This window comes from Manihot esculenta, chromosome 1 (genome assembly GCF_001659605.2).
Source record: "Manihot esculenta cultivar AM560-2 chromosome 1, M.esculenta_v8, whole genome shotgun sequence".
Lineage (NCBI taxonomy): Eukaryota > Viridiplantae > Streptophyta > Magnoliopsida > Malpighiales > Euphorbiaceae > Manihot > Manihot esculenta.
In genome coordinates, this window is record NC_035161.2 from 37,127,330 (window position 1) to 37,150,753 (window position 23,424).

The 23,424-nt window shown below is 40.0% G+C and overlaps 4 protein-coding genes across 7 annotated transcripts; 3 read left to right on the top strand and 1 right to left on the bottom strand.

The window, feature by feature from the left end:
• Nucleotides 1-70: 70 nt before the first annotated feature.
• On the top strand, nucleotides 71-11,894 carry LOC110610356 (protein ALTERED XYLOGLUCAN 4). Its single transcript, XM_021750241.2, has 3 exons — nucleotides 71-451; nucleotides 568-1,857; nucleotides 11,820-11,894. The coding sequence occupies exons 1-2, from the start codon at nucleotides 217-219 to the stop codon at nucleotides 1,656-1,658; spliced, it is 1,326 nt and encodes a 441-aa protein (XP_021605933.1). The 5' UTR covers nucleotides 71-216; the 3' UTR covers nucleotides 1,659-1,857; nucleotides 11,820-11,894.
• Nucleotides 11,895-13,247: 1,353 nt separating this feature from the next.
• LOC110610376 lies at nucleotides 13,248-16,194 on the top strand. Its single transcript, XM_021750282.2, has 3 exons — nucleotides 13,248-14,366; nucleotides 15,300-15,605; nucleotides 15,797-16,194. Exons 1-2 carry the CDS (start codon nucleotides 13,660-13,662, stop codon nucleotides 15,589-15,591), a joined length of 999 nt encoding a protein of 332 aa, XP_021605974.1. The 5' UTR covers nucleotides 13,248-13,659; the 3' UTR covers nucleotides 15,592-15,605; nucleotides 15,797-16,194.
• A 214-nt stretch (nucleotides 16,195-16,408) lies between these two features.
• On the bottom strand, nucleotides 16,409-20,370 carry LOC110610363 (probable serine/threonine-protein kinase PBL28). 4 transcript variants are annotated; one of them, XM_021750270.2, is made up of 7 exons: nucleotides 20,196-20,365; nucleotides 19,480-19,667; nucleotides 19,065-19,263; nucleotides 18,824-18,987; nucleotides 18,548-18,652; nucleotides 16,820-16,942; nucleotides 16,409-16,711 (listed from the first exon to the last, which is right to left on the bottom strand). In XM_021750270.2, the coding sequence occupies exons 2-7, from the start codon at nucleotides 19,570-19,572 to the stop codon at nucleotides 16,472-16,474; spliced, it is 924 nt and encodes a 307-aa protein (XP_021605962.1). In that variant the 5' UTR covers nucleotides 19,573-19,667; nucleotides 20,196-20,365; the 3' UTR covers nucleotides 16,409-16,471. The 4 variants fall into 4 exon arrangements, with proteins under 4 accessions (XP_021605962.1, XP_021605955.1, XP_021605947.1 ...); XM_021750263.2 differs by having other exon boundaries at nucleotides 19,746-20,365; XM_021750255.2 differs by having other exon boundaries at nucleotides 19,480-20,370.
• An 858-nt stretch (nucleotides 20,371-21,228) lies between these two features.
• Nucleotides 21,229-22,001, top strand: LOC110618407 (MLP-like protein 423). Its single transcript, XM_021761536.2, has 2 exons — nucleotides 21,229-21,602; nucleotides 21,694-22,001. Exons 1-2 carry the CDS (start codon nucleotides 21,347-21,349, stop codon nucleotides 21,963-21,965), a joined length of 528 nt encoding a protein of 175 aa, XP_021617228.2. The 5' UTR covers nucleotides 21,229-21,346; the 3' UTR covers nucleotides 21,966-22,001.
• The last annotated feature ends 1,423 nt before the right edge of the window (nucleotides 22,002-23,424 follow it).

Here is a 23,424-nt window from a genome sequence, read left to right on the forward strand (position 1 = left end):
AACAGTAGAAACAGAGTAGAGAATAGAAGACGACAAGAGTAAAGAGTCACGGCCCCATTTCTCAACGTCACTCACCCCACTAAAACTCAGGCCCCCGCCCCTTCTCTACTCTCTCTCTCTCTCTTTCCCCGTCCTTCGGTCCACACATGACTGCTCCTCCCATGCCATCTTCGAAGGCACTAGCTGCGGCCCAATACCACAGCAACTCTGTCTCTGATGCTCCTAGACAGGAAACCAAGGGAGAAAAATAAAATTCCAAGAATGGGCACTTTGAGTCCTTCCAAGCACCACCATTCTTATCCTTCTCTTACCAGGAGGCTTCTTCCATGGACCTTTTATGTTATCATCCCTTTGCTTTTCTTTCGCTTGTACATCTACCCTCGCCTTCTTCCTCACTCCAACCCCATTCTCATCTCCTCTTCTCCCTTCTCTCTTTCTCCTTATACTTCAGGTATATGCATTCTACTCTTGACAATATTATTTGTACTCCTTTGTTTTATTTCCTGGTTAAAGTTTTGTGTCCTTTTGGCACGAAAAAGACTTGTTGAACATTAGTTTCTACTGCAGGAGATGCGGAAACTACTCCATGTGACTACACAAACGGCGACTGGGTCCATGACAATAGGGGCCCTTTGTACAATGCCACAACCTGCGGTACAATCAAGGAAGGCCAGAATTGCATCGTCCATGGCAGGCCAGATATGGGTTACCTATACTGGAGATGGCAACCAAAGCAATGCAAGCTTCCAAGGTTTGATTCCAACACATTTCTTCAACTCCTTAGAAATAAACATTTGGCATTTGTTGGTGATTCCATGGCAAGGAACCAATTGGAGTCACTTCTTTGCATGCTAGCCACTGCCTCTGCTCCTAAGCTTGTTTATCGAGATGGTGAGGATAACAAGTTTCGCAGATGGCATTTTGATTCTCATAATATCACTATATCCTTGTATTGGTCTCCTTTTCTGGTAAAAGGTATGGAAAAATCAAATGCTGGATCAAATCACAACAAATTGTATTTAGATCATGTTAATGAGAGGTGGGTAGCTGATATGAATGGATTTGACTTGCTTGTGCTATCAATTGGGCATTGGTTTCTACATCCAGCAGTGTATTATGAGGGTGATTCTATTCTGGGTTGCCATTACTGTCCTGGTCTTAATCACACTGAAATTGGATTTTATGATGTCTTGAGAAAGGCTTTAAAAACTACACTCAGGACTGTAATTCAGAGAAGAGGGAGCGGTTTTAATGGCAATGGGATTGAAGTAATTCTTACAACCTTCTCACCTTCACATTTTGAAGGGGATTGGGATAAGTTTGGTGCTTGTCCAAAAAAGAAGCCTTATCAGGAGAGAGAGAAATCACTTGAAGGAATGGATGCAGAGGTGAGAAAAATTGAAATTGAAGAAGTTGAAGCTGCAAAGTTGAGTGCTATGCAATTTGATAATATAAGATTTGAGGCATTAGATGTGACCAAATTATCGCTATTGAGGCCAGATGGTCACCCAGGACCATACATGTATCCATTTCCATTTGCTAATGGTGTAACCGAGCGCGTGCAAAATGATTGTGTGCATTGGTGCTTGCCCGGGCCTATAGACACCTGGAATGAGATATTACTGCAAGTGATTAAGAGATGGGGTATCATTCAATAAGAGAATGAATGATGACAATATGTCAACATAGAGGGATTGTCTTTATGCTAAAATTTTGTGATCCATTTGGGTGGTGTTCATTGCTCTTGAAGAGAGACGAGACAGATAGGGAAGAAGAGAGGCTAAGTGGTGCCCAGAAGAATGATGTTTTGGGAGAATTTTTTATTCATGTAAAATGTACAAATGATGTCAATGTGAAGTATGTAATACCCGGCTAGACCCCGGTATCGGAATTCCTACGTTCCGGCGGATTTTCCGTTGGAAGTCGGGATTCGAGGATGTCGGAGCTTGCCCTAAGGGTATAAGAAAGGTTTTTAAGATGTTTTTAAGTGTTTTTATCATGTTTGCATGTTTTGAGTTAAGAACATTGAGTTTTGAAATGAAAAGGCCAAGGGGACAAAAGCCAGGTTCGGCCGCCGAAGGTGAAGTTCGGCCGCCGAAAGTTGCATGGTTTTGCATGCACGTTAGGCCGCCGAAGGAAGAGTCGGTTGGCCACCACAAAAGCCCCTTTGCCCGAGACTTGAGTGTTAAACACTCTGTTTTTGGGTCAAAGGTAGGTTCAAGCTCTCCTTGGTGTGTTTCTCATGTTTTTCTCAAATCTTGCATGTTTTAACTTGATTTGAGCTATGTTTTAGAGTTTTGAGCAAAAGGAAGCAAAGTTGAGTACTTGGAGATTTTGAGTGAGTTTTCCCCCATCTCCAAGCTTGGATCATCAATCCTCTAGTTCTTCAAGAGGTAAGCATGGATCCTCACCTCCCCTTATGTTTAAAGCAAGTTTTAGAAGTTTTGGAGAGGTTTATGGCATGTTTTGGGGTATAAGCATGAGTTTGAGCATATGTTAATCATATGAGTTCGTATGAGTTTTGTTGTTGTTTTTGGGGTTTGAGCTAGTTTTTAGGCCCCTATATGCATGAGATATGTTGTGTGTTAGTTGAGAAGTGTTGGTATGCATGTTATGGGTGTTTGATAGGATTTTGGAGGCTGAGAGCATGAGTTGTGCTCGGATTCTGCCTTTCTGGAGAATCCAGGTTCGGCCGCCGAAGCAAGGTTCGGCCGCCGAACCCCTTGTGGAGGCAGTTTCGGCTGCCAAACCTTGCCCCCGAAAGCTAGGCTTTTGGGTGAGAAAGAGACTTTCGGCCGCCGAAAGAGGGAGTTCGGCCGCCGAAAGTGCATGAGTTTCGTCTCTGGACGAGACTTTCGGCCGCCGAAGGTGCCGCCGAACATGCATGAGTTTCGTCTCTGGAGGGAGGTTTCGGCCGCCGAACCAGCCGCCGAAAGTGCCCTGACCAGCCTTCCTTTGCCCATTTTGTCATGCATGCTTATGATGTTTTCGAGGGGTTTTGGGGAGATATTAAGAGTTTTGTGTAAGTAAGTTTGGTCCTCATTTGAGTCCACCTGTGTAGGTACGGACCCGAGAGACCAAGGAGGCCCACAGAGTTAGAGTTACAGAGACTGCCCAACAGTTGACAGAGGTGAGTGGAACAGAACTTTATTTTAAAAGTTAAGAACTGTTTTAGCATGATTCATGCATCATTAATGCCATGTTTATGTAGGATGCTTTGCATTAGTATGCACTACGTTGATGCATTGCATTATTACTTGTATATGTGGATTGGACCGAGGCGATCTCAATAGCCCATAAGTCTGTCATTATTGTATGTCCTGTGTGAGCTCCTTTGGGGCCGGGCATTTACCTTGGATGAGTCCTGTGAGAGCCCTTATAGGGTCGGGCACCATGAGTAGTTAGTGAAAGACCTGTGTGAGCTCCTTTGGGGGCCGGGCACTGACAGAGGGAGTTTTGGGATCATGTCCAATCCGAGATGTGAAATGTTTGTGCAGTGATGCATCATATGATAGCATGTTTTAAATGTGTTTTTTTATAGATTCCGCTCACTGGGCTTTAGCAGCTCATCCCTCTCCCTAACCCCATTTTTCAGGGCCTCAGAGAAGAGAAAGAGAAAGAGAAAGCAAGGGTAAACGCATATGTACTAGTATAGAATAGTGGACATGATAATGATGTACAGTACAGTGTTTATGTAATGTATAGAAAGGATGTAATAACCAGTTATGTATTGAGTTATAGAATTGTGCTTGGCCCTAGTGTATGTTTATCCCTTTGCACATGATCATTGTATGTTTGAGATAATGTTGTTATGATGCGCTAGGCTTGGTGCATGGTAGTCTTTCTATCTCTGTAGTTACTGTATGGTACCATAGCAGGTATCACTCTTCGAGTGCATACAGACAGAGCATGCATAGTCCAGGCTTAGTTGATGAGAAAAGTTTCAAGAAAAGAAAGGATAGTCAAGCAAAGAAAGAAAGAAAACAAAAAAAAAGAGAGAGAAGAGTAAGTAACAGTTTTAAGTTTAAGTGTGATCATGTATGGGATTTATCAGGTACACAGAGTTGACAGTAGGCTTACTACGGGTCCCGGCGGCCTTAAGCCGATCTGGATCCTAGTGCCGGTGATGGTCCGGTAAGCGGGCTGTTACAGATTGGTATCAGAGCATAGGGCCTCTAGAGTACGGTGTGCTGAGCTAAGATGCTCAGGGATTAGAGATATCTCACATCGGAAAGAGGTTGTTTTAGAGGGCAAGCACAATAGGAAGATCATGTCCACTAGGATAGGATGTTGAGTCCTGTCTTGATGTGTAATGCCATGATTTTATGCATGTGCATTTAATGCTTGCTATGATATGCTATGCTATGAGTTGAGGGTTCATGTTTTTACATGGATCATATGCTAAAGTTCATGTTATGTTTTCAGAAGCTAAGATGAGAGGAACCCGTCGATCAGCTAGATTGACTGGAGCTCCGCCCGAGAATGAGGGTATGGAAGGGCGTCCCCCTGCTTTGCCAAGAGCTATGTCCCAAAGGGCAGGCAGAGAAAGATCATCAAGGGACCCTAGAAGGTCTTTTGATGAAAGCAGGAGGGAGACAGAACAGAGAAGAAGATCTAGTGATACAAGGGAAGAGATGGATGTGGATCCAAGAAGGGATGGAGGGTTAGGTGTTGGCACTACAGAGGAGGATGTGGGATCATCACAGGGAGGCGGACAGGCCTCGGGGTATGGTTATTCACCCCACTATCAGCCCTATCCACAGGGCCCAGGATATTCGATGGGAGGTACATCGGATTATCCTAGTTTTCACCCATATCCCACATATATGCCTTATCCACCGTATTACCCCCCATATCCACCATATCCCATGTATCCACCCTCGCCTTTTTACCCCAGTCCAGCATACTCTACACCAGAAAGTTCTGCACCTCCACCACCACCACCAGTGGTACAACCAGAAGCCCCAGTCCAAACACCTCAACCTGGCCCATCTGTGAGGAGCAAGGTAAAGATGACTGATTACCTAAAGTTAGATGCTCCTAAGTATCAATCCGGAGATGATCCGTTTGAGTACATTAAAGCAGTCAAGATGATAGCAGATGAGCTAGGGGCAGATGATACCAGAGCCATTCAGATGGCAGGGTTCACTTTAAAATGTAAGAAGGCGAAGGAATGGTTTGGCGTCTATGTGGACCCTAGGTTGGATAACATGTCTTGGGAGGAGTTTGCTAATGAGTTTGCCGGATGGGCATTCCCAGATAGTTCGAAAGAGCTAAAGCTGATAGAGTTTGAGCAGCTCAAGCAGACAGAGGATATGAGTATTGATGAGTTTACTGATAGGTTTATAGAGTTGCTGCGGTATGCAGGACAGGCCTATGATACGGAACAGAAAAAGGCCAGGAGGTATGCTATGAAACTGCATTCCAGGTATTCCTCTTTGATCCATGCAGCCGAGAGGGAGAGTTTCCACACCGTGGTGGATTTAGCACGGAGGATGGAGGCTAGTGCCATTATACAGGGTACAGTGAAACAGCAGCCGGCACAGTCTTCAGGTTCTAAGACCCCAGGTAGGGGTAAGTCAGATCCCTCTTCACAGGGTGCAGCAACTTCCAGTGGGAAGAAGTGGAGTGGTTCCACTCAGAAGTCGAGGAAGAATAAGTTCTGGAACAAGATTAAAGCAGGTCTGGGATTGGGCAGTGGCATGAGTTCAGGTTCAGAGGTTCCAGTGTGTAGTAGGTGCGGTAAAGCGCACAGAGGAGTTTGTCGCTTTGGGATTACAGGATGTTACAGGTGCGGCCAGGAGGGACACATGGCTCGTGAGTGCCCTCAGGCAGCTTTCACGGCACCATCCCAGCAGACAGCTCCAGCTAGCATGCCACAGCCACCAGTTTCAGTTATGACGCAGGGCAGAGGCAGAGGGAGAGGGTCAGCCTCTTCATCTGCAGGTCCCAGAGGTGGAGGTCCGTCAGCTCCGGCGCGGATTTTCACGATGACACAGCAGGAGGCAAACACTTCTAACACCGTGGTGTCAGGTAACCTTCTCATTGGGTGTTCTGAGGTGTATGCTTTGTTAGACCCTGGTGCTTCGCATTCCTTTGTTGCTCCCAGAGCCATAGAGAGAGTGGGTTTGATGACGTCTGGGTTAGAGTGTCCCCTATGGGTCAGTGGCCCTAAATGTGATCCATCGTTGGCAGAGACAGTCTGTCGACATAGTCCAGTGTTTATAGATGGTAGATGCCTTCCAGCTGACCTTGTGGTTCTAGAGTTGACAGATTTTGACGTCATTCTAGGGATGGATTGGCTATCTGCATATGGAGCTACCTTGGATTGTAGAGACAAGGTAGTTAAGTTCAGAGATGAGGATGGATCTGAGTTTGTCTTCAGAGGAGACAGGAGGGGCACGCCTAGAGGTCTGATATCAGCCCTACAGGCTCGTAGGTTGCTCAGGAGGGGATGTCAGGGGTATCTAGCTCATGTGAGAGAGCTAGACAGTCAGGTTAGGGACCCCAGTTCAGTGCCCGTAGTCAGAGAGTTCCCAGATGTGTTTCCAGATGAGCTTCCAGGACTACCACCTGTGAGGGAAATAGAGTTCGAGATAGAGTTAGTGCCTGGTACCAGACCGATCTCTATTCCTCCCTACAGGATGGCACCAGCAGAGCTTAAGGAGTTGAAAGAGCAGCTACAGGAGTTGGTAGACAAGGGTTTCATCCGTCCGAGTACCTCACCCTGGGGTGCTCCCGTGTTATTTGTCAAGAAAAAGGATGGATCCCTTAGACTTTGTATCGACTACAGGCAGTTGAACAAAGTCACTACCAAGAATAAGTATCCTCTACCCAGGATCGATGATCTATTCGACCAGCTAGCAGGAGCAGGTTGTTTTTCTAAGATAGATCTGAGATCGGGCTATCATCAGCTGAGAATCAGGGAAGAGGATGTACCTAAGACAGCTTTCAGAACCAGATATGGGCATTATGAGTTCTTAGTGATGCCGTTCGGGTTGACTAACGCCCCTGCAGCATTTATGGATCTCATGAACAGAGTTTTCAGAGAGTACCTGGATCACTTTGTTATTGTCTTCATAGATGATATCTTGGTGTATTCCAGGAATGCAGAGGAGCATGCCCATCATCTGAGGATAGTCCTGCAGACCTTGAGAGAGCATGGTTTATATGCCAAGTTCTCCAAGTGTGAGTTTTGGCTAAGGAGCATTTCATTCTTGGGGCATGTAGTGTCAGATCAAGGTATAGCAGTGGACCCCAAGAAGATAGAAGCTGTAGCCAATTGGCCTAGACCCACCACAGTGACAGAGGTCAAGAGTTTCTTGGGTTTGGCAGGCTACTACAGGAGGTTCGTTCAGGACTTCTCCAAGATAGCGGCTCCTATGACCAGATTAACCAGAAAGAACCAGAGATTCACATGGTCTGACCAATGTGAAGAGAGTTTCGAAGAGCTAAAGAGAAGATTAACTTCAGCACCGGTGTTAGCTCTGCCTACTAGTGATGAGGACTTCACAGTGTTCTGTGATGCGTCCCGAGTGGGATTAGGTTGTGTGTTAATGCAGAATGACAGAGTAATCGCTTATGCTTCTAGACAGCTGAAGAAGCACGAGCTGAACTATCCGACACACGATCTTGAGATGGCAGCTGTTATCTTTGCACTCAAGATGTGGAGGCATTACCTCTATGGGGTGAAATGTGAGATCTTTACAGATCATAAGAGCCTACAGCACATCCTGAGTCAGAGAGAGTTAAATTTGAGGCAGAGACGGTGGGTGGAATTGCTTAGTGATTATGATTGCAGAATCCAGTATCATCCGGGAAAGGCAAATGTTGTAGCCGATGCCTTAAGCCGGGAATCACTAGGCAGTTTATCTCACATTACAGCAGAGAGGAGACCGGTGGTGAAGGACTTCTACAGATTAGTTGAGGAAGGGCTACAGTTAGAGTTAACTGGTGCAGGTGCTTTGATTGCACAGATGAAAGTTACACCCGTGTTTCTGGAGCAGGTGGCTCAGAAACAACATGAGGATCCAGTGTTGGTCAAGATTGCCAGGACTGTTCAGTCAGGCAAGAGCGAAGAGTTCAGATTCGACGACCAAGGGATTCTCCGCTACGGGCATAGACTATGTGTACCAGACGATATTAGTTTGAAAGGAGACATTATGAGAGAAGCTCATAATGCGAGATATAGCATTCACCCTGGAGCCACCAAGATGTATCAAGATCTGAAGAAAGTTTATTGGTGGCCAGCAATGAAGAGAGAAGTGGCACAGTTTGTGTCAGCCTGCGAGATATGTCAAAGGGTGAAGCTAGAGCACCAGAAGCCGGCTGGAATGCTTAACCCACTGCCGATTCCAGAATGGAAATGGGAAAACATAGCGATGGATTTTGTAGTGGGGTTACCGGCGACGTCCAACAGACTAGACTCCATATGGGTGATTGTGGATAGACTAACTAAATCTGCTCACTTCATTCCTGTCAGGAGTGGCTACTCTGTGGATAAGCTAGCGCAGGTGTATCTTGAGGAAGTTGTGAGGTTGCATGGGGCTCCTGTTTCTATAGTGTCTGACAGAGGACCCCAGTTTACCTCCAGGTTTTGGCGAAGTCTGCAAGAGGCTATGGGCACAAGATTAGACTTTAGCACTGCTTTCCATCCACAGACTGACGGACAGTCAGAGAGGACCATCCAAACCATAGAAGATATGCTTCGAATGTGTGTGCTAGATTTTGGCGGATCTTGGAGGCAGCATCTACCCTTAGTGGAGTTTGCCTACAACAATAGTCATCATGCTAGCATAGGGATGGCCCCATATGAAGCTCTGTATGGGAGGAAGTGCAGGTCACCAGTTTGTTGGGAAGAGGTTGGAGAAAGGTCCCTAGCAGGGCCTGAGTTAGTAGAGATCACGAACAGGGTGGTGCCCATTATCAGAGAGAGGCTCAAGACTGCTGTTAGTCGGCAGAAGAGCTATGCAGACGTTCGCAGAAAGCACATAGAGTTTGAGGAGGGGGATCTGGTCTTGTTGAAGGTGTCTCCAATGAAAGGGGTGGTTCGTTTTGGGAGGAAAGGTAAGTTGGCTCCGCGGTACATTGGACCTTTTGAGATTTTGCAGAAGGTCGGAAATGTGTCGTATAAGCTTGATTTGCCTATGTCTATGGAAAGAATCCATCCAGTCTTCCATGTTTCGATGCTAAGGAAGTTTGTGTCAGATCCGAATAAGGTTCTCAGCGAACCAGATGTGGAGATCCTAGGTGATCTCACGTATGTAGAACAACCAGTGCGGATCATTGACACCCAAATCAGAAAGCTAAGGAACAAGGAGATCCCGATGGTGAAAGTCCTCTGGAACCACCATAACATAGAAGAGTGCACCTGGGAGACACGGGAGTCTATGCTCCAACAGTACCCCCATCTCTTTTGAGGTTAGTGTTAGCTTCTTTTGTTCTTTATGTGCTTTATGTTATGTTTTTCTTCTGTTTTGCGTTAGAGAGGAACATTCGGGGACGAATGTTCTTAAGGGGGGGAGAATGTAATACCCGGCTAGACCCCGGTATCGGAATTCCTACGTTCCGGCGGATTTTCCGTTGGAAGTCGGGATTCGAGGATGTCGGAGCTTGCCCTAAGGGTATAAGAAAGGTTTTTAAGATGTTTTTAAGTGTTTTTATCATGTTTGCATGTTTTGAGTTAAGAACATTGAGTTTTGAAATGAAAAGGCCAAGGGGACAAAAGCCAGGTTCGGCCGCCGAAGGTGAAGTTCGGCCGCCGAAAGTTGCATGGTTTTGCATGCACGTTAGGCCGCCGAAGGAAGAGTCGGTTGGCCACCACAAAAGCCCCTTTGCCCGAGACTTGAGTGTTAAACACTCTGTTTTTGGGTCAAAGGTAGGTTCAAGCTCTCCTTGGTGTGTTTCTCATGTTTTTCTCAAATCTTGCATGTTTTAACTTGATTTGAGCTATGTTTTAGAGTTTTGAGCAAAAGGAAGCAAAGTTGAGTACTTGGAGATTTTGAGTGAGTTTTCCCCCATCTCCAAGCTTGGATCATCAATCCTCTAGTTCTTCAAGAGGTAAGCATGGATCCTCACCTCCCCTTATGTTTAAAGCAAGTTTTAGAAGTTTTGGAGAGGTTTATGGCATGTTTTGGGGTATAAGCATGAGTTTGAGCATATGTTAATCATATGAGTTCGTATGAGTTTTGTTGTTGTTTTTGGGGTTTGAGCTAGTTTTTAGGCCCCTATATGCATGAGATATGTTGTGTGTTAGTTGAGAAGTGTTGGTATGCATGTTATGGGTGTTTGATAGGATTTTGGAGGCTGAGAGCATGAGTTGTGCTCGGATTCTGCCTTTCTGGAGAATCCAGGTTCGGCCGCCGAAGCAAGGTTCGGCCGCCGAACCCCTTGTGGAGGCAGTTTCGGCTGCCAAACCTTGCCCCCGAAAGCTAGGCTTTTGGGTGAGAAAGAGACTTTCGGCCGCCGAAAGAGGGAGTTCGGCCGCCGAAAGTGCATGAGTTTCGTCTCTGGACGAGACTTTCGGCCGCCGAAGGTGCCGCCGAACATGCATGAGTTTCGTCTCTGGAGGGAGGTTTCGGCCGCCGAACCAGCCGCCGAAAGTGCCCTGACCAGCCTTCCTTTGCCCATTTTGTCATGCATGCTTATGATGTTTTCGAGGGGTTTTGGGGAGATATTAAGAGTTTTGTGTAAGTAAGTTTGGTCCTCATTTGAGTCCACCTGTGTAGGTACGGACCCGAGAGACCAAGGAGGCCCACAGAGTTAGAGTTACAGAGACTGCCCAACAGTTGACAGAGGTGAGTGGAACAGAACTTTATTTTAAAAGTTAAGAACTGTTTTAGCATGATTCATGCATCATTAATGCCATGTTTATGTAGGATGCTTTGCATTAGTATGCACTACGTTGATGCATTGCATTATTACTTGTATATGTGGATTGGACCGAGGCGATCTCAATAGCCCATAAGTCTGTCATTATTGTATGTCCTGTGTGAGCTCCTTTGGGGCCGGGCATTTACCTTGGATGAGTCCTGTGAGAGCCCTTATAGGGTCGGGCACCATGAGTAGTTAGTGAAAGACCTGTGTGAGCTCCTTTGGGGGCCGGGCACTGACAGAGGGAGTTTTGGGATCATGTCCAATCCGAGATGTGAAATGTTTGTGCAGTGATGCATCATATGATAGCATGTTTTAAATGTGTTTTTTTATAGATTCCGCTCACTGGGCTTTAGCAGCTCATCCCTCTCCCTAACCCCATTTTTCAGGGCCTCAGAGAAGAGAAAGAGAAAGAGAAAGCAAGGGTAAACGCATATGTACTAGTATAGAATAGTGGACATGATAATGATGTACAGTACAGTGTTTATGTAATGTATAGAAAGGATGTAATAACCAGTTATGTATTGAGTTATAGAATTGTGCTTGGCCCTAGTGTATGTTTATCCCTTTGCACATGATCATTGTATGTTTGAGATAATGTTGTTATGATGCGCTAGGCTTGGTGCATGGTAGTCTTTCTATCTCTGTAGTTACTGTATGGTACCATAGCAGGTATCACTCTTCGAGTGCATACAGACAGAGCATGCATAGTCCAGGCTTAGTTGATGAGAAAAGTTTCAAGAAAAGAAAGGATAGTCAAGCAAAGAAAGAAAGAAAACAAAAAAAAAGAGAGAGAAGAGTAAGTAACAGTTTTAAGTTTAAGTGTGATCATGTATGGGATTTATCAGGTACACAGAGTTGACAGTAGGCTTACTACGGGTCCCGGCGGCCTTAAGCCGATCTGGATCCTAGTGCCGGTGATGGTCCGGTAAGCGGGCTGTTACAAAGTAAATATCAATAAATGTATGTATAAGGAAACCTTGTCTGCATTCTAAATAATTTGGTACATTCCATTGTGTGTACTGACGAATTTCCTCTGGATGTCCAATTTTTGTCCCTGCAGTTATGAACCATCCAAGCTCTTAGCATATTATCTCATGGAGTGTTCTTTCGCTGGAGATTATATCCTGTGATAATTATTGATTTTTTAAACTTAGAGATATAAAAACCAAACATAATTTCCATTTTGATACTCAATTTGGTTAAATTAGGATCAGCTTAGGTGAATTGAATTGATGAAAATCAAGCCCTGATGCAAGCCTCCAAGGGATCTAAGGATGTCCAATGCATGTGTATGATGAGAGAGCGTAAGACTTCTAATGTGCTATATCCCAGCCAAAGACGAGGTAAAAAGTGAAACAGTTTGCTTGGAAAGGGGGGAGGACTGGGAAGGGATATGATAGCAATTGCTACTTTATTAATCATTATGCTTAAGGGCCTATCCTTGAATATGAATTTGGCTCCAACAAGTCCACTTTCGCGTGCCATTGCCATTTTTATTGCGAGAGGAAGCAGACCTTCTACATTTAAAATTAGTCTTGGCAAACAGATGGGATATTTTTTGGTATTAGTCCGAATCTTAATAGAATGAATTTGAACCATTATAATCGGATTTGGATTTATAATCGAATTTGAATTTAAAAAATAATATAGGTTGCGGGTTCGGAATTTGAATTTTATGCATAAAATATCTTACCGAAATTCATTTATATAAATAATTAATTTAATATAAAAATATAATTTACAATAATATTTATAAATTTTTTTATAATATTTTTTATATAAATTATTAATTAAAATATATAAAATTAAATGAATTTGAATTTTATTCATATAATAATAATCAATTTCGGATGAGTTCGGATAGTTTAAATTAATGTTTAATTGGATACGAAAAAAATTTAAATATTATTAATTTAAATCGGATTGAAGTTCGAATATTTTAAAGAATGCTATTTGCTGGTCAAGATTTAACTAAAAGATTAGGTTAGGTCGGGTACTGATAAGATTTCAATACATTTAGAGATGGTTAGGTGCTGAATGATCGCATCAATAATTAAAATTATCGGCATTCATCCACTTGCAATCTGCATGATTTGCTGAATTAATTAATTAACTAATCCTATAGGAAGAAAAATATGCAACAAAAACATGAAAATAGTTTGTAAACATTTTCATCTGCTGATTTTCCTGTCAAGCGTGAGCTGAACATGCTCTCATCTCACATCTGAAAGTTAATTATTCCAGAGAAAAGCAAACATTGATGTTATTCTGAACCAAAGGACTACTAATGCGCTGGAGAATTTTTCAAATTTTGCATTTCATGACTTGTGAGATGAGAGTGATCCCCTGGTTTTAACAAATTCCTAGAGGAAGATGGGATCAAGGATCTAATGACTCAACTTTTTAATTTCACTTTGTTCTGATCTGGAAAATTCCGTCCTCAGGGGCAAGATCCAATGAACTACTGGAAGCACAGAAATCTGGTAAAAAATACTGGCCAATTGGTGCTATAATTGTTAGTATTGTTTCAAGTTCCTCACTTTGGACAAAAGGGTCATTGCGTGGCATATAAAGAAACAAAAGGACTACAATTTCAGAATTTTTTATAAGAGCATTTTGTTAACAGTTCATTCATTGATTGAAAAAGATCCCATCCTCTAGTGAAAACAATAAAAATCTGGGATTGTATAAAATACAGATCTGCCACTGAACGGAGAGGGTGATGTTTCCAGTTATTGCTTCCAACTAATCCAATAGCTGTTGAATAGAAATCACTCTTTATCTATGGCTGCAGCACTCTCACTCTCTCTCACGCTCTCCTCGGATCCACAACCCCATCAAAAACTACCCTTCGTGTTTTCATCTCCGAATCCTAAGCACATATTTTTCCCTCCCCACAAACCTTATCGTTTCAATTTCAAATCGTACTCATCCTCGTCCTCTTCCTCCCCCTCCCCCTCCTCGCATCCTTCTTCTCCTTCAACAACAACAACAGAAACAACTAGTGCTTCGGCTACTTATTCAAATCTCGAAGATTCATTCAAAACAAGTAGGTTTTTGAGCAATGAAGAGCTTGAGAAGCTTCAAACCCTTCAAAATTTTCGATATTATCAAGAACTGGAAACTGGATCTATGTGGGTTCGGGTAATGAGGCTAGAGGAGATGGATATCACTGTGAAATTGCTGGCTGAGTCTTTTGCTGAGTCTATGCTGTTGCCTGTGGGATATGTGTCTTTGTTGCGGTTTTTAGTGAAGCAGTACTTGGTTGAGAGGAGAGCTGCGATGCCACATGCTGTTACACTTGTTGGGTTTTATAGAAGGAAACAGGATGTTAATGGGGATGAGAAAGAAGAAGAAGAGAAGGAGGAGATGGCAGGGACCGTGGAGGTTTGTTTTGATAAGAGAGGTGCTAATGCTTCTCCTCCTACGCCAACTCCTCCCAAGAATTCTCCTTACATTTGCAACATGACTGTTAAGGAGCCACTTCGAAGGTTTGTCTTGTTTTGGTGCTTGGGATTGAGCATTTCTAATTGGATTATGAACTGCTTTTTGAGAATTAAGTATTTCTACTTATTAAAGTTATAAATAATGATATATGAAAGTATGACTAATATATGAACACAAGCATTTGAGGAGGTAGTTGATATATTCGTCCAAGTAGTTGACGTATTAGTATTTAAATGACACCCAGTTGTAGGCTATTAAGAGATTAGGATAGTCGTTTGAAATTCAAACTTAACTTGCAGTCATCCTAAGATTTGGTTATCTACTGTTTATATATATTGTGTTCTTGAGTCCTACCTGTACATTCCTGTGCGTGCTTTTGATTCAAACCAGTTAATTGATCAGATAGCGGAAAACAAAATGCAAGATCAACTAACTATGCAATAATGAATCTTAATTGATAGAATAGTACTAAGACCTCAGTATAATTAAATGGGAATTTTGAGTGTAGAGAATTACTTTTCTGAAATTATGGCTTCACAATTGAACAGCCTCTGGAAACATGATATGCACTTGATGAAGTTGCCATGATCCATCCATCATCTTTCAGCCTCAATAATTTTTTTTTTTTTTGTTACTTGACTTCCGACATCATGATTGAAGATACTACACCAGCTTTGGAACTTGAAGAATTTCTGTATACTAAGAGCTCAGTAAAATAAAATGTGAATCTTGAGTATAGAGAATAACTTTTCTGAACTTATGGCTTCACAATTGAACAGCCTTTGGAAACATGATATGCACTTGATGCAGTTGCCATGATCCATTCATCATCTTCGGCCTCAATAATTTTATTTTTTTTATTGTTACTTAACTTTCGACATCATGATTGAAGATACTATACCAGCTTTGGAACTTGAAGAATTTCTGTATAATGTATTGAAATAGACTAAATATCTGAGCATGTGTGAAACTTCCAGGAGGGGCATCGGTTGGAATCTTCTTAAGGCAAGTGAGGAACTAATTTCTCAGATGAATTGCATAAGGGAGGTGTATTTGCATTGCAGAATGATTGATTCGGCCCCCTTCAACATGTATACAAAAGCAGGCTACAATGTTGTTAAGACGGATAGTGTATTGGTCCTGTTAATGTTGCAGAGACGCAAACATTTGATGTGCAAGAAATTTCCAGCCTTAAAGAACCCTTCAGAACTTGATTTCTTGGACTCTGACATGGAAATTTCTCCACAGTTGGATACACAGAGGCCATGATATGTATTTCTGAGGTACACCAAACGGTTGCAGTTCCCTTATCATCTCACTATCTTTCTATGCATGAATCATTTTCATCAGTCACTAATTACTTTTTCTTCATTCACTTACTTCTTCAATTGATCTCTTAGGAGTTATTCTTTAAGATTTTCCTGTCTGTTTCATGCTAATTACCCTTATCAATCTTGCCTATTATATTTTTCAGGTCCAGTTTATCCACGATATTGTCAGACTGGATTCTGGCGATCAAACAATCAGGTTGATTGTGCTAGGAAGTTGGATCTGATTATGTGATGCCTCCTTGCTTGTAATTTTTCATAATTATTGGTAGAAACCTGTTGTGCTACACGTAACTTGCACCAGGTACCTCCATTTCTTACGCGCAATTTGCCCTGAACTCTATAGGATGTTTATGTGTATGATATATTTTGTCAAAAGAAAAAAAGAGAAACAGAAGGAAAGAGAAAAATAATAGGATGATTCTGGACTTTCTTCCAAAAAGTCAATTAGAGAAGATCTAGTTTTTATTGCAGAAAATGCCTTCCCTGTTTTAGGGCAGCATATGGATAGATGGAATAAAAAAACCCAAAGAAGTTGATGCTAGAATGAGCCATGCATAAGATTGAATGTTTTTTTCTGGCCGTGGTCCTCTTGATTTCTACTTTTAAGGTTCAAGCTTGTTGCCGAAAAATCCTCCCCTTAGATTTTATTTTTCCTTTTGTGACACTACAAATTACTAGGTTTCTTTCTTATTATGCATTTGTAGTCTGTTGAACTCCTAGGTGCCATATATCCAATTCTTAAAAAACACAAGAAGGAAAATAAAGCGCATTTATTAATGGTGTAATACAGTTTCTGGCTGCTGATAATTTATCAGGAGCTATTTGACCATTTTGAATGTCTGCAATGCTGTGCCCAAGGCTTTTGAATTTGTATATATTATCATTTGAAGTTCCTTTACACATTCAATCATGGAGGGCCTCTCACTGCTCTCAACACGAACACATCGTGATGCCAGGTTTGCGAACGTGGCTATAGATTCCATTGTGTACAAACTCCGACTTAGCTCTGGATCTATCACCTTGCGTAACTTCTTCCGATCATTCAATATATGCCTAACCTGAAACAAAAAGGTCCATTCATTTGCTATTTCAGTCATGTTTGCTTGGTGTTAGTGATGTACTCAGAAGAAACATATATGCCAAATGAGAAAAAAAAAATTGCATACCTGTAGTACAAGGTTTTGATCAGTTGGCCCCTGGCTTAAGTCTACAGCTCTGCGTCCTGTCAAAAGCTCAAGAAGAACCACTCCAAATGCATAAACATCACTTTGTAAAGTGAGTTTCCCTGTCTGTCATTAAGGAAAAGGTAGGATTGTGGAACAATTATTCTTCCAGTTACTTGATTGAAAGCAAAGACCGTAAATAGCTTGAGGATGAGGCAACCAAGTCTTATTTAAGTTGGGTTAAGATCACTAATGGAAGGACTGGATGTTTATTTATGGTTTGTTCAGTGGTTGTAAGAGACTAACATTCCTTATTTCTATCAAGAACAAACTAATAGTTTGCTGATTTTGTTTGAACTGAATCCTGGTAGGATAGTGTTTATTTGTCTTGCATTTTTTTTAACTGAAACAGATAAGTTTTAGGCTTAAAAGTTGCATGGTGATTCTTTAGCTATCTAGGCTGGATCAGATAGAGACTCTACATGGCCAAAATGTTATCTGTTTGTGCTTTGAAGAAAATAAAGCTGATGAACTCCAGGTGAGGTTGAGATTGTAGTTGTAAATTCACCGGAATGACAACCAAAGGAAGCATGGATGCTTGGATGGAATTGCTTGGATGTATGATACTTTTGTTATTATATTCCTGTTAAATTCTGATTAATTGGTTTTAAGCAAATAGAAACCTGTTGGAAGTCTAGGTTTTGATTTTTGCCAACTTTATTTGGAATTTAGTCTTAAAATTGTAAAGCTGACCCCAGAATGTCCTCTAGGAATAGAGTTATATAAAGTATTGCGAAAATTAACTACCCGATTTATATTACTAATATTTGAATTCATTTAAAAATTAATTTAATCCATTCCAAATTCGATTATTATTACTCGAATAAAATCGAACCTGTTTAGTTTTATATATTTTAATTAATAATTTATATAAAAATATTTTTCATTAATAATTTTCATTTAAAAAATTTTAATATTTCTAAAAAATATTTAAATTTTAATTTTTAAATAAAAATATATAAAAAAAATTATAAATATTATTATAAAATATATTTTTTATATTAAATTAAATTATTTATATAAACGGGTCCAAATACTCTAAATATAAAATTCAAATTCGATCTAAATCTACAACGAGTATTATTTTTTTAAATTTGAATCTGTCTCAAAATCGATTATAACTATAACTATTTAGGTCGGATCAGATATAAAATACCCGATCCATTTACATCCTATCTAGGAATCACCAAACATAGAGATTACCAATCTGTATACTATACTGCTCTTTTTTTCTTGGGGATAAGGAAACTTTCTAATGTTTATGGATATAGCATAACACGTGAACTTAGTATATCAAATAAAAAAAAATGTTAAATCTAGTTAGATGCACAAATTTATAACCCAAGGGCTTTATACCTACCAAGCATTTTATCTTCCTAGTGCCTTACTTGCTTAACTATGCACGTGGCTCCATGGTACAGAAACAGTCATTTGTTTTTGCAAAGTTGGACAGCCTAAAGTTTAAATTTTGTCATGATGAGGGAGTTGTTACCTTTCTTCTATGTTCTTCTGGGCCTTTGAATTAGAAGAATTTAGAGAATTCTGTATTATACGTGATAAAGAGATATAATTGACGAAGCGGCAAGAAACTCTAGCATTCAGAAAATCTAAGTAAACAAGTTGAAATGCTTTTGAACATCTGCAAATTAGACACTGAAGAAAAATGCATACCGATGTATACTCTGGGTCAAAATAACCAAATGTGCCCAGAACCATAGCTGTTACATATGTCTCCTGGCCCTCTGGCATCAACTTAGCAAGCCCAAAATCAGAAATCTATGAAAAAAAAGAGATGAAGTTTAGCTACAAATCTTCATTGTATTAGGTTTATAATTATTTATTAGTTATGCATGTGTGTATATATATAAAAGACAGTTCCCTGGTTATATGGGAGTGAAACTTTGATGAATTGCAGTTGAGAGTACAAAATGCTTCAAGGTTATTTACCTTGGCATCAAAATTGGCATTTAGGAGAACATTCGTGGATTTAAAATCTCTGTGAACTATTGGTATCCCAACTGCAGAACTGGAATGGAGATAAGCCAGTCCCCTTGCTGCTCCAAGTGCCACTTTCAGCCTCAAGGGCCAATCCATTTTCGCATCCCCAATTCCTACAAAAAAATTGCAATTGCTAGACATACCAAGTTAATAAATTTGATATGAGAATAGGATTCTGGATGATACCAACCATTTAAGTGATCTTGCAGATTCCCATTTTGCAGATATTCATACACTAGAAACCTGTGCTTTCCATCAGCACAATATCCTATCAAGGATACCAGATTTGGGTGGTTGAGCCTGCTCAATATATCAACTTCCACACGAAACTCTCGTTCTCCTTCAGCTTCTTTAAATGGTGGCAACTCCATTTTCTTGATTGCTACAACCTTTATATTGCAGAAGAGAAGCAAATTTGTTTGTATTGTTGTTATTGTCTGTGGTATTGATGATTAACTCTCAACTATTTTCCTGTTTTATAATCTGAAATTCAATTGATTCACTGAAATTTTTGTTCTGAAACAAAACTACATTAGTGTTGTTCATCCATTTGTCGTGTTTTGAGTTTTAGTTGCTGTAAATGAAAATGCATTGCTAGGACATACCTCTCCTGAGCGCAGAGTGCCCCGGTAAACTCTACCAAATCCTCCTTTCCCAAGCATTTGTTCATCACTAAAAGAGCAAGTTGCCTCCTCCATTTCCTTGAGTGTGAAAACTGAAGATCCATGGTGTCTTTTTGTGGTGTGGGGAGTTTGATCCTCCAGTTGCCAAAGCTCCACAGGTTTGTAAACCCCTGAAAAGAAGGTAGATACATATTCAAACCATGAAACTACTAATAGGTTAAAAGAACATGAAGCAGCAATGAACATACAGGGATCTGTGTGATCTTGGGACTTGCTTCTCCTGCGCTTGTTCCACGCAGAGACCAACCCAAAAGGCATACCGGCTTTTCTTTGGTAGAATTAATTAACTTGCTGTTTTCAGGATTTAAATGAACTGTTTTATCTGGAATAGAAAACTGGATAACGAGAATGTTTCATGGAAACGTTAAGAATAAGAGATGTATCTTGATGCCACTGATCCCTTGATGGAAGTGGGCGCAAATTTGGGTAAACTCTGAGAGTGCTTGCCAAAGTAAAAAATATGATGAAAATAGAAAATATTATAAAATAAGAGTATGCAAAAAGAGAAGAGTTGATATCAAGAGAATGGTCTCATGAGTACGCATTGAGCAAGGTAAGGTAGAGGGAGGGAGGGAGGAGAGATGTACTTGAAGAAAAAGGAAAAGCAATGAAAGAAGAAGTTGGTGTTGCTTGCTTACCTTTGGGTGATGTAGTGGAAAGGTGGTGGGGAACGTTTTGGTTGATAACGAAATGCAATCTGCGGCAGCTGTCCTAGCCTCTCCCTCCATTTTCATTTGATTTCTGTTTTCAACTTTCTATGAAGAGAGATAGAGAAGTGGTCGTTGAGAGGCTGTTTTCATTCCTTTCTCTAATTTTTAATCCAATTGTTATCTCCTCACCTTTTCCTTAATTTTTTGTTCTCTGTAATTATTATTAATATTTGAAAATGACTAAGGATTAGATGTGAACAGTAAGTTGATTAGCATTGATGTGGGAGGAGCTAGTGAAAGAGCTCTATCTTGTATTTTTCAAATCACCATAACTCGCAATTCAACAAGCCTCCAAAGATAGAAACTTGGGAATCTTACAAAGCTCGACTCTAGAATGTCATCCCACGAAAGCTGACACAGTTGCTATGACCAAGGTTTTTATTTGAGATTGGAAGCCCTCCTGGGAAGATTGAACTTATCAGTTGGGCCTCCTGGTAAAATTTAACCCAGTCTTGGGCCATTTGGGCCTTATCAGTTCCATAGAGGCAACTTCTTTTCTGCGTCTGCTTTAACAACTTTGAACTATTTTTTAAGAGCAACTTAATGTACTTTCCAAAAAAATAAATGTTAAATTGCTAAAATTGTCCAGCATAATTAATACATCCCTAAATTTGATCAATACACCAAAAAAAGAAAATGAATTTCCAAAAAACCCTATATTATAAAATAAAAAATATGAAAAAATATCAAATCCTAGATTGCAAGCCTACTGAACTGTGTTCCCAGGGTTGGGCTGAGGCAGTCTGCAGGTAACGACAGAAGACGATGTCTATGTATAATTATATGAGAATCTGAACATAATCATCCCTGCTAGGAAAAGAAATTATAAAACTTACAAATTTGCTGCAGTTTTTTCGGTTTCCCTGTAGAAAATATATAATAATTAAAATGCATTTTCTTTTAAAGAATTACTCTGAAAGACCAAAGAAGTGAGATGTTTTTCTCTCAAAAATACACTTGCCTAATTAACAAGTCATTTGAACAACAATTAAGGTAGAGGTTGTTGAACTTTTAACTTCATGATCATGAATTAAGTCTCCCATCCATGCAAGAAAACTAGAGCCCCTTCCTATATATACATGTCCATGTTAAGCTCTGGACTCACCTCACCTCAGCGATTCTCTCTTAATCTTCTGCTACATTATATCAAAATGGCTTGCAGTGCAGTGAGATCCAGCGGTGGGGTACAGGTTAAGCTTAAGTCCAATCCAGATGAGTTCTGGGATGCCATTTTAAACTCCACCAAGCTCTTCCCAACTGCTATTCCCAGCCTTTACGCCACCATCTTCCCCACTAATGCAGATGGCACCGTTCGCAACATTACATATGGCCACGGTATAATTATCTTACTAAATAGTTTTTCCCTTTTTTCTGAAGATTGAGAGTTGCAAATTTAATTTATGTTAAAATGGTTTTGGTTATATAGATTCTCCTGTCATTAAAGAGTCGGAAGAGCAGATCAATGGAAATCAGAAGCCAAAGTTTTCATATACAGTGCTGAGTGGGGATATTCTCAAGTACTACACAAGTTTCCGTGCAGAAATCTCTATTGTTTCTGACGAAGATGGGACGTGGGCGAAATGGACTTGGGAGACTGACTTTCCAAATGCAAATAATCCTCTGGAAATTGGAGTGGTCTTGGAGGAACTCGCAATGAAGACCTTGGCAAAACTCGATGATTATCTTCTTAGGGCATAAATTCATGGATAATGATATTGGAATTGACTACTCTAGTCGCCCATTAGTTTAATATTTAAATAAAAAGAGCGGCAGGTCAAAATAATCCATGTATTTCCCATTTTATTTAATAAATAATTTTTTTTTTTTTTATCTCTGTAAGATCATCTTCCCAATTGATGTGTTTAAGACAATGCTAATCTATTATTTAATTATGCATGCATGCGCGACGCGTGTACTCTTTCTCTACCAGCTAATATATTGGATGATTTCTTTTCCCGTCATCTTATTTTAATCGATCTGAATAATTACTCTTTATTAGATTTTTTTTAGGTAGGATAATATCAAATAGTAAATATTTCTTTTGATGAACTATTCATTATTTATATTTATTTATTAACGTATTTATTATATTTTGAATGTATTATCGGAATCTTATCATTAAAATTTTATTCTCATTTTATCCCATAAAAATATATTTATTTTAAATTATAAAGTATTTTTACTTTTAAAATAATAATTATCAATCAACTTTTTAATATATTTCTTTTTAATATGAATTAAAAAATAAAATATATGAAATACAAATATTTAATAAATAGATAACTAATATACCTTTTGAATTTTGAGCCTATGATGAATCTTGAGAATAGAAATGATATTCTTCATGTAGTAATTTATTTTTATCATTTAATTTTAATTTTAAAAATAAAATAAATTAATAAATTTATATATAAAAATTTTAATAAAGTATTTAAAATATGGAAAATGACTTTTTTAAAAAAAAAATAAATTTTTTTTTTTTAAAGATCATTTAATTTTCAACTAATTAGATTATTAATTCAAGCATATGATGGCATCATGTGTCGTCCTGGGTAGGGTGTGTTTGGAGGGTTTGCTTAATTGGGATTAGCTTTTCCCTGGATTCTATAAATTAACAAAAATAGGTTTGCTTAACAAAAGAAAAAAGGGCTAGCAGCAGCCCCAAATTTTACTGCGCCCAAGACATCTACTGCTAGTTCCGTCTTTAACTTGCTATTAAAAATATTTAGGCAAATAATTTTTGTTGGAAAAATTAAAACGTTACTCCAAAGAATTAGGTGGGAATAGCTGCCGTGATTAGAAAACTTTTAAAGGAACTAAGGATTCAATGTTGACAAAAAAAAAAATGCCTTTGATTTATTAAAAAAGCAAGAGTTAAAACCTAATGGTACAATTACATGGATTATTATATTTCAAATAATATATATCATCCTTCCAAGACCAAGGCTTTCTCCCAAAAAGATGGCATCTAGGACAACTGCTAAGACAATTGCCAAAGGCTTGAAAATTGAAACAAAGAGAGGACCAGACTTCCACAGGCACCACGTACATAAGCTGGACTGAAACACACTTCCAACAATTGCCTACAAATTGTCAGGATTATATATTAATGGTCAACAACAGATCAACGCCAGTGTATCAAAACTCATAGTTAATT